General features: G+C 41.0%; 1 protein-coding gene across 3 annotated transcripts in view; it reads right to left on the bottom strand.

Moving 5' to 3' along the window:
• Positions 1–4,238: 4,238 nt before the first annotated feature.
• The window catches only part of VWC2 (von Willebrand factor C domain containing 2), a 55,979-nt gene continuing 46,828 nt past the window's right edge, over positions 4,239–13,389 (bottom strand). For all 3 annotated transcript variants that reach the window (XM_063163209.1, XM_063163219.1, XM_063163202.1), the window contains exon 4: positions 4,239–5,727. In XM_063163209.1, coding sequence (XP_063019279.1) covers positions 5,576–5,727 — 152 coding nt within the window. In that variant the 3' untranslated portion in view covers positions 4,239–5,575. The remainder of the gene's footprint in view (positions 5,728–13,389) is intronic.

Genomic DNA, 13,389 nt, shown 5'->3' with positions numbered 1-13,389 from the left:
TAGCCATCTAGGTTAAGCAGCACCTTGACATTTTTATAATTTGCATTCCTTTTTATCAGAAATGGAAAGCTCTAGTTGGCAGATGTTTTCATCAATTAAAGACATTCATAGATTTTCATCTATACTTTGAGAGAGAAAAATAAAATGGATGTATTTTTCACTGGAGTATTATAGACACTGGAATATTGAATTTCTTCTCCATGCACGCATTTATGGATTTTCGCAGAGTATAGAGATAGTGGGAATTGGTCTTCCTGATAGGTGAAATTCACCTTCTTTCACAAGGTTTGCACAACCTTTAGGATTTACTGGAAAAAGCAAAGTAAATGGTTATCAATAAAGGTTTGTCTTTAATTCTGGCTACGATGAACAAAGGCACTTTACACCAGGATTTGTGAATGTTCCCTCTCATTCACCGACTGTAGTCAAGTACAGAGACTTTATTATTTCTACCTGTGGAAGAAATACTTATCTCAGTTTTAACAGTGTTTACCTGGGTGTCTGAAAAACTCTTGTTTTATGCTGATTTAGCTGAGAAAAGAATTTTTTCCTATTGCTGATAATTTAGTATTCTGTATCATTATTTCCACTTCTCTGTAACTACTGAGTGACACAATAGTTTGGAGTTTTCCTGTATTTCTTTTACAGGCATATTAAATAAATAAATAAAATGCTAGATTGTGCTTATTTTTTGCCTGCTATGGAAGGCATTTCAAGAGACTACAACTTTTCATTTTCAGTGTGGCTGAGCCTAAATATATTTTCAAAGGAAAGAGAAATCTGGGAAGGAGTGGCCGTCAAAACTGAACAAGTTATGTACTTTCTAAAGCAGTACTTACCTTAACCAAAAAGTGACGAAAATTTTGAAATCTTGGATAGTGAGGAAAATAGTCTGTGATATTCCATGCTGTCTCCCAAGTTTGAGTTTGGTTTTTAATGCAGTAGGAAGTTGTATTTTTGCAAAGAGAAAACCCATGTTAACACAGGCTGTGAAGAAAACTCATTGCCTGATAAGAGGAATAAATGGAGCATTTAATTGGATTACATTAGATTCTTAAATAATGTGTGCCTTTAAAAGCCCTCTATGTATCACTGAGCTATGATAACTTTGGTATTAAAGTTATTGTCAAAAGTAACATCAAATACTTTACAAGCATGACAGTACAGTTCCCCATATGGAAACAGAACAGCTGTTTTCCAAAGTGAGGGAACCTTTCATCTTATCTTTTTCTTTCTTGTATGTATTAAAGACTTTAATTCAATGTCATTTGAAGCTGGTTTTTAATTCTGCATCTCTGGAGATCATCCCATCCAATACTTGCTGAGTGCAAGTTCAGCCACAGCAGGCTGCTCAGGGCTGTGCCCAGTTGGAATTTGGCCATCCTCGCAGCATCCACCAGTATTCATTCACCTTTACTGTGTGATTTTTTTTTTTCATTGCCAAGTAGAATTTTTTGTATTTCAATTTGTGCCCAAATACTTTTCTCATTTACTTTTCTTATCATATTCTTTGAAAATGTATGTTTGTTTTTTTTTTTTTTTGTTGTTGGACACTCCTATTGTAATTATTGTAATGCCCAGCTCATCTGTCTTTCATACTTTGTCTTTTTTCCCTTTTGCCTTTTAAATCTCACATAATATTTGAGTATCAGCTCTTCCATTTTTGGGGCTTAAATGAGTAGAATAGAGAATCCTACTGCACACTAACTGTGCAATTTTATAATTACCTGAAATAATCTACAATTTAATCTCTTCAGGCACCTGCTTACACAGGTTGGAAGACAAATTCATGTATAATGCACTCCTACAGAAATGGATTGTCTTGATTTCAACTGGGAAATAAGCAGAAGCAAGTGAAGCAGAAGCAGAAATCTCATATTCATGCCAATGCACCTACACGAGAACATCTGAGAATATTCATTATCCAAGAAACAGACCTTCAGATACAAAATTATTCATGAGTTGTTAGTGTGTCTGGAAATACAGCTTTAATAGACACAACCCACCTGCAAAGCTGAAGAACTCCTCATGTGCAGGATGCATAATCCTGTTTGCACTGAAGCAAAAACCAGCCGAGTATCTAGGCTTCAGTAGGGAAGACAATATTCTCTGGAGTTTAGTTCACTGGAAATGATGCAGATGACTTTTCTCTTATTTTTTAAGGTTACACATGAACAGGTAGATTACATAACCAAAGCATAACATTTAGATTAGTACATGTGGTCACCACAGCAGTTCTGGGGTTGTTATTTTATTGCCTTGAGATTAAATTAGTTTAAAGGCAAATGGTTCCCAAATGCATTCCATAATGGCTAACTTTAAATATTTTACTTTTCCTATTTTCATTATCAACTCCAATAACAAGAAAATTTTAAACCTGTCTGTGTGAAGTGACATTATACATCAGGCTGCAAATCTCAGCTCCCCAGCTTGGCTGCCAAAGGCCCACATGCTGCTTGGTGCTGTCACTGGTTGGAGTCTGGATTTTGGGGTCTTTTGGTGTGTTTGCCTCTGTGCCTGTATGGAGTTGCTGGCAGAATCACCACAGGCTGGGATGGAATTACTCTCCCTAACAGGCAGTAGGATGCTGTGGTTTAGGCTTGTGACCAAAGCAACGCTGAAACACACGAGTGTTTTGGCTATTGCTGAACAGGACATGCACAGTGCCAAGGTCTTCTCTGCTTCTCACTCATCCCCTGTGAGTAGAATGGGGTAGGTTAGGGCTTGGGAGGGCTCAAAACCAGCAGGTGATCTGAACTGAGTAACCAAAGAGACGTTTCATGCCCTATAGTGCTCTGATCAGCAGTGAAATGAAGAAGAATGAGGTTGAGGTTATCTTTTGCTCAGGCCACTGGCCTGCCCATGGGAGGTGGAGAGTGATTGCAATTGCCATGCTTTTTTTGATGCTTTTTTGTTCTCTCTTTTCTCTTTTTATTTAGTTATTTTCACCTTGACCCATGAGTTTTCTTGCTTTTACTCTTCCTTTATTTTCCACCGTTCCATATGGGTGGGCAGTTGGGGAGTGAGTGGCCATGTGGTGCTTAGCTCTCTATTGGGGTTCTCCCACACCACACTGTGTGACAACTGGGCAAGACTAGTGAGATCTGCCTAGAAAGAGTCACTCAGCCCATTTCCCCATCTCAGGAATAACCAAAGAGCCCTCATGTGGTAATACTACAGGCCAAAGCTGGATGTGGCCAGTGATCTAGGCACGAAGAACGTCAAAAACTCAGAATAACTTCTACATCACTCCATAAAAAGAAAAAAAGATCTAAAAATACCTGAAGTTTGCTTCTCAAAAACAAAAAAAACATGATATAACTCAAAATATAACCTCTTTAAGCAACAACTCACAGTGCTGGATGTCAAGATAAACATGCCTGGGAAGTTTCACGTGCAATCGAAAGGACCATCCTATTACTACAGTAAAAATGACATTAATATGTTGGTACCAGGACTGAAAGACAGAAAAATATTTTTGAAAAAATGCACAATAGAAAACATTTATAAAAGCTACACTAGAAACTAAGCCTTTAACTTTATACTCACTACTTCAACAACGAGAACTGCCTAAAAGAACAGAAATTCCCCTCGGAAATGGTCGAAGGCTTCACAAGAACCTTCAGTAAAGAAGCAAAGCATTACTAGTCTGAAGTGAGAATTCCAAAAATTTACTAATTTTGGTCATACATTGAAAGACATAAACTGTGAGTTTCTCACAGTTCACTGAAAACACATATGTCTCTTAGAGTCTTCACTTGGAAAGGCAATCCCACGCTGAGCTGCAAGTTCACCTTCTCTGCTCAAGTTTCATGGCTGCTTCCCAAATGGGTACTTCCACTTGAGAAGTCATTCATGGAAGACCACTGGCACTCATGGTACTCTCTCAGAGCTGTGCTGATATTTGATTTCAGCAAGCAGAAGCCCAATAGCCATGAGGCATGGGTCTGACTGGCTCAGGAGCTAGCTCTCTGTCATATGAATACTGACTCCTATGAAATGGATTGGTTGGTATACTTTATCACAAGTTTTAGACAAAACATACATCCTTTACTCCCAAATAACTCGCAGTGATAGAAATATGCTCAAAATAAGGACATGAGGTGGTAACTGGGATCCACTGAAGTCACTGGCAAAAGTTCCTCAGTGTTCAGAAGCAGCAGAAAGTCATACTTTGTATGGATGCAAAGTGCAACCAGGTTACACCATAGGAGAAATTAGCAAAGAGTAAGTGGGAATTTAAGCAATAATCTTCTGGTTTCAGACATTTATTAATCAAATCTTCCCTCCAGCAAAAGCTTAAAAGTAAAAACATACTTCTTGAGTCACTGCCTTAACAGGTATCCAAAGCAGACATATTGTTGGATTTGGTGACAAACTAAACTAAAACTGAAATGAAATTAAGCAAAGGCTGTTGGTGGCTGAAGCAGGGAGATGTAACTCACCTCCCATGCAGGCAGGGTCAGATTATGTGCTAGAAATCCTCTGATGGATTCAAAGACAGAGTTTTAAACCTTTCACTTAAATACAGAGTGTGTACAGATTCTGTACACTCTGCCAAACAGAATATTGAACCAGGTTCCAACAAGGTGGCAAGAGCAGGGCTAGGGAATGGTGCAGCTCTCCTGTTTAAACTCAGCAATGTGGAGTCACATCAGTGAAGGCTTATGTGGCTGCTGTAGCCCTCCCAAGCTGCACTTCTCCATATCCATTATGCAACACATCAATGATGCTCTGCGATTACTTACCATCACTTCCACCAGCTTGGTGATGCCGTATTATGTCACAGCCATATCTGTCCTACTGATAAATTTTATGTCTGAAATGAATATTAAGAACTGAATTCATCTGAATAAATTTTTAGCAGTAGCTATGAGAGACCAGTTTCACATTACCCACTGCTGCAAGTCATCTTGGCAGTGGATCAGAAGACAGGAGCACAAGTAAAAGTAAGATATGGAGCTGACTCACCTCTACATTACAACCCATTTATGTTCATAAATGAGCACATCTTCTCTGAAAGCCTATTCTTCTCCTCTTTTTTCCAAAATGGAGCATGTCAAGGTTTTCTCATGTGCTATCTCTTGCCTGCCCCAATAAACTCAAAATAAGCAACATCAAAAAAAACCCCAAACCCAAAACAAAACCAAAAAACACACAATAAAATCTTCATATAGCGAAACTGGAACAGAAGTGTATAGTTTTAGCAATGGCGCATGTATACAAGAGGAGAGGCAATGCTACAGTACTTCAATCTGTATTGTCTATATAAAACATTTATTTTTAAGCTCTATAATGGTATTATAGAAATACATAGAATATTTTATAGTGTATTTAAGTGTACTCACTGTGAAAATAACACATTTAAGACAGGTATTCTTATGTCCAAATGCTTTAAATATATGCACTTCTTTGCCTTGCAGTATTATGTTACTTTGAAAAACAAAATATCAGTATTTTATTCCTTGCTCCTCGCCAGAATCTTCTCATATGGATTTCCCTGGGTCATCTCAGGTGCTCACTGCTGTGGGATATTTTATAAAAACCACGAAAAGTCTGTAGATTTGTAGATTTCCTATATTTGCTTGCATTCATGTCTAGTGCACATGGCTTGCCGTTCAATCCTCCACGTGCCTTCTTCGTAAGTACAGTGACATATAGTGCACTCGTCAGTCTTCACCTCCCGGCCTGCTGGAATCACCAGGGTTTCTGCAAAGCAGTTCGGGCCTGAAAGAAGGACAGAGTTCATTATGTGGCACCAACACACACTGCAACCCAGCCCAGCACAGCGCTGGTCCTGGGCACAGAAAGCCTAAAGCAATGTGAGTAATGCTGGGCACATGACACAAACATGGGCATCGTGCACAGGGCATAGGAGCAGCAAGGAAAACAAGGAGCTGCCTGCACAAGGGGCTGGATGTTTCTGGTATGGACTGTCCCTGCTCCCTGTGCAGGAAGATGCAATAAAACAGCTGTGACAGAGACCTGGGCACACCCTGATGGTGCAGATGAACACAGACTGAAGCTAGAGGAAATGCCAGCTGTTGATAATTCAACAGTGCTACTGTAAGCTATAGAGACCCATTTATACATTTTATTACTTTTTTCCCACTGGAAGCAAGCATTTTACTTTCTGTAGTAATCATAGTATCACATTAGTTTATCTTCCCTTTCATGAGAAAATAGTTTATTTCCAGCAGAGTGGAATAGCTTCAGCCATTTCTGAATGAGGATACTTTTCATGTACAAAATGAAATATTCCATTTTATGTAAGTCAGTAAGTCTCCAAACACCTCTCTTCATAGTACACTGAAATAACTTCATTTCCAAGGATGAGGCAGGAAAAAAAATTCACCAGCACAAGGTTCAGGAGACCAATCTGGTTCTTTCAAAAAGCAGAAAGCTGTGAGAGCTGGATTATCTATACTTCTGTCAAAAAAGAAGTCTATTTCTGCCTTGAAAATCCACATGCACTTGCAGAGCAGCATTAAACCCTCCAACCATGCATCTATCCACTGTCATGCCCCCAGTGGAACCCGGCCTTTCCATTTAATGAGCACACACAGCAGCAGCTCAGGCACAGCCTGGCCACCTCACAGCACTTTGGCACCACTGTCATCCGGGCAGGATTTGTCAGAGGGGCCAGGATACACTGATCTGATACTGCTGAAATTCTTAAAGGCTATGGATGCACAAATTGTTGACTGCCAGCCTGTTTGTCATACAAATAAATATATCCCAGATGGGCCCAGCCTTCCATTGCTGAGAGTTTACTCCAAGACCTGCACCAAAGAGCAGGTCTTCTTCTTCTACAGAAATGTAGCCCACCTCCTGGGCTGTGCATTTTAAAGCACAAACCAAATACTTCACAAATCAATTTTAACAGTTACCTCATTGAGGCAGGTTATGTCTTTGTGTGCACACAACAGCCTGAGAACTAGATGCCAAATTGGCCATAAAAAAAGCCTCTCCTCATGTAAGAGTTAAATCTGGATGAGACCAGCAAGAGCTCAGAAGTTTGTTTCCCTATGCTGTACTTCTTCTTAATGCCCTTAATATTTAAGCCCACACTTTGTTTCCATAGAATCACAGACTGTAGAACCATTAAGGCTGGAAAAGACCTCTAAGGTCACTGAGTCCAGCTGTTAATCCAGCACCACTGTGTTCCACACCAAACCACATCCCCAGGAGCCACATCCACATACCTTTCCCACACTTCCATGGATAGTGATTCCACCACTTCCCTGGGTAGCCTATCCTAGTTCTGGAACTGACTGTTGACAATTATCTCCAACATGTGGCTTCTTCCACAATTTTGGGTCACTTCCTGCCCATTTGGATGCAGAAAGTGCAGCAAAATACAGCATATCTCATTTAAAATTAGCTGCTTTACTATCCTAATGGTACTATGATACTTCTGTGTTTTCAGTCCCTACATCTGTACATGCAAAGTGTCACTGAGCTGGACACACTGGAAGAAGGACTTTTGGAGGGGAAGCAATGCTCCTGGGTCCCCCTGCACACTGGGAGGTGCCCTGGGTTTCAACCAAGGTAAAGCAGAGTAAACTATGATGTCCTTGGTGGAACATATTTGAATGCTGATCTGTACAATTCTGTTTCTCTAAAATACAGTATTCTTCTTGCAATTAATAAAGTTTCATCCCAAAATGAGTTCACCTGCACATTACGTAAAGATACTTGAATGTTTTTCATACTGGACTGTAACAGCCCCATGATTTACAAAGCCATGTGATATAAAGAGTTAAAATATTAAAAACAGAATCTACTTTTCATGGAGAATTTGTATGAAACCTACAAGACCACTTGAAATTTAAACACTACTCAAAAGGCACCATAGGAAAACAGTGATGTCAATTCCCCGTACAGGATTTATTTTATTCTGGAAAAGCAAATGTTATAGGTTATACTTGGTTATAAAACCAACTGGGGAATGAAGTAAAAACAGTGCAACACACCTAATATAATTCACCTGGATTCAGAATGTAAATGCCTCCAGTCACAATTAGCAACACTTTAATGTCATGTGTGATGAGTCCTTTTTACACCAGAAAGTTATTTAAGTAAAGATTCAACAAGTAAGACCTCAACTCTCAAACTATTTTATATGGGGGTAAGTCATTGCTTTGGTAAATCTACAGAAGAACAGTAATCATTGACCTGAAAAAGGGACCTGAAAAAAAATAAATGGCAGCAACAAATGTTGTTTTAGTACCATGGAAGTTTTCCTTAGAAAATTGCCCATTTTCTGCCTCTGCATTTGCACCCATCATTACTGTAAGTGCAAATCTTACATCGTACTTAAGCTGACAACAGTCAGCTGGCACCCTTGCCCTCACCTTTTTCTCTGCAATATCACACACAACATTGTGGGTAATGTTACAGGAAAGGTCATGAATGAACAGGCTGAACTGACTGGATTACTGCAACATCATGCACATAAATGTCAGTGCAATACAGTGCCCAAACAAGGGAAAATAATTCCACAACTCTTCTTTTATCATTTCACCAAAGTCTCAGACTTCTAGGGAAAATAACTTTGAACTTCACCCCTACCCTCATTCAATTTTGAAGCTGTATGAGCTTGTCCTGGCTCTTGGCTCCCTTTCCACCAGGCAGGGAATGCTCCTCCCTTTCCTCTTCCTCCAAGGAGCAGACACAGAACACAGAGTTACACGGCTGGACTGATGAGAGCAGCCTGCAGTGATGGGGTGCACATGGACAGCACTGGTGGGACCCTTGGTGAAGGGCTGCTCTGGTACTCCTGTGCCTCCAGCAGCTCTTCCCTGCCCCTGCCTGTCACACAAGCACAGAATATTCTAAATTGGAAGACACCCACAAGGATCATCAAGTCCAGTTAAAGGGACAGTGATGATGATGCCACCAAGGATTCTCTGCCTGTCTGAAAGGACAGTAGGGAAACTGAGGAACTGAAGATTTTGAACAGACAGTGGGAAGGCCTGGAGGCACAGCAGGCACACAAAGGTTGGTTTTAAAAGTGTAAGAGTGCCTTTTCCTCAGTCTCCCTTTCAAGAGGGAGGTCCTCCATATTCAGGGAGGATGAGCTGCCACAATGGCAAGGCACTCGCTGAAAGTACTGCTTTACTTAAAACTTAGCAGTTAATATTCATTTAGCAAGATTTTCAAAAGGTTATTTTGGGGTTTTTTTTTTAATTTTTGAGTTTTTAAGTTTCCAAAATTACCTGACTTAGCACACAAAAAGCATTTCCAAGTAAATTGGGGCTGTTCCAATCCCACAGCAGTGGTGGGCTTTCTCACTAAATTCTGCTGCTGCAGGAGCAGTGAATTTGTTCTCCTTGGTTTACAAAGGAGGTTGCCTGCTTTCTGAGCTCCTTTTTGGCTACACCACTACTCTGCACAACTTCAGCACCTGGTACTTGCTCAGTGCAGTGCTGGCTTGTTTGCTCTGCATTGTAAACCCCCTGGCCTCACCCCCAGCTGTGTACACTTATACAGCACTAAGGCAGTCAGTGGTGCTTCACTTCTTCATAGCAGATGAAGATCTTGCTGTATCACTCTTAAATCTGGCAGAAAATTCATTATGACATATTGTATCAATTCTGAGCGCAGCTTGAAATCTACCGCGACACTGTTTGTTTTCCTGAAGTGTACAAGTGGTGCTGTCAGACTCCTCTCGAGCCATGCCATGCTGGTATCAGCACAGATTTCTTTCCCAGGGCTAAGGCACAGTTGCTGCTACTGCAGCCATGTCTGAAAGCAGCGAGTTCAGTGCAAATCCTCAGTTCCCACATTGAGCACCAGAATGGCACGCAGCTCTTGGCTTCCCTGCCTCTGAAACAGTGAATCCTCCCTTCCAAAAGCAACATTTTTACTGAGATCTAGAAAAATAAAAAGCCAGATTTTGGTGGTTAATTCATTGAGTGATTATAAAGAGATCCTAATCTTGGAAACACTTAAAAACTAAGGAAGTTTCAAAATATTATTGGGGTAAATGCTGCTATTGTAAATTTTTTTAATAATTTCACTGGTCCTGTGGAAAGTTTCCAACTGCTTATATGCTATGCTTCAGTGTTGAAAAAGGCAACAATCTAATTAAAATGCAATTTTTTTTATCTCAGATGGAAACAGCTGATGCCAGCTCTCAGCAGAGAATGCCCAAGCCACTCACCTACAGAAGTACCTGTAACCTTGACAACCTCCGAAGTGCCTCTCTGAAACTACTCCTCCCCTCCTTCCACAAAACCACAGCTGTATGTCACGGAGCTGTTCCTGTTTCCTCTTCCTCCTGTCCTTGCTGTTGCATGGGCACATGTTCCAATCAGTTACAAAATATGAGATACAGCAATTTGGTAAATCATGATTTAATCAACTGTTTTCATCATGCGTTAAACCCAATCATGGACAAAGAAATCTGTTCAACTGCAAGTTAATGTGCTTGCCTGGAGAATAAGTCACAGCAGATTTCTGCCAATTAAAACTACAGTGACAACCTCTCTGTAATACAACACTTCAATGTAAGACTGCCTTGGGCTCTGGTTTGTACTAAACTTCCTCACAGCTGCCTCTCTAATAGCTCCTTGCAGCAGTCAGGCCACTTCCAAGGCACCTGACGGCAGTCCCATCTACCCTGACAGCTCTCTGGCATTCATCACTGGCATCATTCATTCTGGCATCATGCATGTGGTATTAGAGCACTTTGCAAATTACATAACCTCAGTATTTAGCCTACCCCCTTCATTTTATTTACTCTTTTTTTTTCATTTTTCACAGAGACAGTTCCAATGGTTACAATGTGGAAAGGGAAGTCTTACACTTTGCCCTGGAAGTGTTGGGAACCATGACAGTACACAAGAACGAGCAGTGCTGGGTGGGATCAGAGGTCCACCTGCACGAGCAGGAGGCAGAAGGAGATGCATGGGGAAGTATACAGGGACAGAGCAAGCACACATGTCCAGCTTCCAGCACCGTCTGCATTGGATATTTGGTCAATGGCTCCTCCTTACTGAGTTGGTGGAGTTAATGGATGGAGTTATCAGGTTACTTTATGATTAACCTCTCAAACATCCTGCCAAACCAAATTCCGATAAACAGAATTTGGTTGCAAGGAGGTCCACAGTTATGTGCACAGGGTAGAACCATTTTCTTTTCTTATCCATCCACTACCTCAACTCGATATTTCGAAATCCTCATAGTGGAGGAGGTGGTAACAACCACCCCCAGTTCTGTCACGCTGTCATGACCTGTATCATGCTTCCTTTCCATCCCATTACCTCACCTAAGGGTTGAAGATGCCAGCTCTGCACCATCACTGTCCTTCTGACCTCCCCAGACCTCCCCCAGTTCTGCTACCCCTTTGTGGGGCTGTGAGGATCAGACCTGTGTACCATACACAAATTGTACAGACACCATGGATCTGTACAGTAGCACAGTGATATTCCCTGTTCTGTTTCCTGTTTTCCTCCCATTTCCTGACATTTGCCTTTCTGTTGTGACCACTGATTAAAAAGTTGAGCTGACATTTTCATAAAGTTATAAATTTTACATCAGATAGAAATCTTACAGAAACAAGCATGTCATTGCACTCAAGTAAAATCTGCTGCTGCCTGTGTTATGTAAAAGTCTGGCTGTCCAGAAATGCTACTTGACAGTCTTCCATGTACAGCAGAAGTGGTTTTGTTGCTCAGTAGTTTCAGGAACATGCTGGAGAAAGCAAAGCCTCCCTCCCATCTCTCAGATATTTCTGATGTTTTGAGACTTTCTCCATTGCAGATACCAGGGAGACTAATGAAACACTGAGCTGGAAATTGTAGACAACCACCTGCCTGCATTTCAAGCTGTCCCCTGCTGCAGATGACCTGTGATGCCACAATACACAGCCAAGGACGTTTTGGAAGTTACACTGAGGAGCTAGGACAACTGAGGACCAAACCACAGGCAGATGCTGGCTATGCCTGCCTCCCAGGGCACAGGAACACAAAGTCCCTTCTCACCTGCTTAGCTGTTTGAGATGGGTTTTGAAACGTGCTAATGTGGCATGGTGAGACATTTAAATAAGGCTGCTGTGCCACAGAAAGATCTCTGAGACAGGGGCACTATCTCCATCATCCCTCTCAAACCTAATCACTTTCCCCAGAGATGGTATCAGTACCTGCTTTGTGTCCTTCCAATCTCTAATCTCTTCTAAGGGGTTTGTATCTCCCTGACTTGATTTTGTTTCCCTCTCACGTGGATGTGTGTGTATATATAATACATCTGTCTCCTGTGAAATGTCAGCTCAGAAGATAAAGCACAAAAAGCAGCTGGCAAAAGGAGACTGTGACCAGGATTACAGCAGACTCTCATTCTCTCACAAAAATAAGTTCATCACCCCTGCTACTGTCATGGTTCCGACTTCTCCCAGCTCACTGAAATCTTTTTGTGATACTTGCCTCAATATCTCTGGACACAACTGAACTAACCCCAAAAGAGGGTTTTCAACAGAAGAAGGATTCAGATAAACCCAATTTTAAAAGCAATTTAAGACCCTGAAAAATCATGTACTATTTCCATAGTTTATCAATGTTTTAAGATAGTGGCGGCCAGAGAACCATGGCAGATATCCTAACAGACTTCCTGTAAATGTGTGTATATATTTATGTATGACAAGGAAAAGCATAATAAAAGTATATCCATTTTGTGATATTTCCTACCTGCTATGGGAAGCAACAAAAAGGCAGTGGGTGCAATATATAACCTCCATGAAAGGATAATTTTTTTCATGCTAGACAGAGCTTTGGTGATTTTAACAATAATAAAATCCTTCCTTCCATTAGGGTCATATTTTGTTAGATGCATAGGGAAATGACAGATTGGAAGAAACAATTTAAAATAACATTTTGCCAACTAATTTAGAAGGATGTGTATAGAAGTATCTGCTATGATTGGACAGATAGAAGAGAGCCCGAGGAAGCTCTTCTGCAACTAAACAGGGTGACCATGTCATCAGTGGCACTGCTGTGACAAAAGGTACCAAAGCTCTGGCACTTGCTGTAGCCTACGTGTGCCTGTGTGGGTGCATGGGCTTTAATCCAGAAGATAAAGCAGCTGTAATCTACTTAAGAGTTGGGTTTTAATGTTCTGCTGATGAGACTCACAAGCCCTGTTTATGACCACGTTTCATTGTTTTTCTTTTTCATTTATCACATGTGACAGCACCATTGATGAACGTTTTATGCTGGCTCCAGTTCTAGAAATTGCACTAGTGTCCAAAAAGATCCACAGAACATGAAACAATGCCACCACAGCCACTGGACTGATCCTTTTGACCACTGCTTCTTCCAGCTCTGATTCTCCATCACCTTGAACTTGTTGGTGGTGATAGCATCCCTGGAACGACAATGCCAAATACTA

Source organism: Melospiza melodia, chromosome 1 (assembly GCF_035770615.1).
Source record: "Melospiza melodia melodia isolate bMelMel2 chromosome 1, bMelMel2.pri, whole genome shotgun sequence".
Classification (NCBI taxonomy): domain Eukaryota; kingdom Metazoa; phylum Chordata; class Aves; order Passeriformes; family Passerellidae; genus Melospiza; species Melospiza melodia.
Note: the sequence above shows the minus strand (reverse complement) of the source record. Positions and strands in the feature narration are given on the sequence as shown.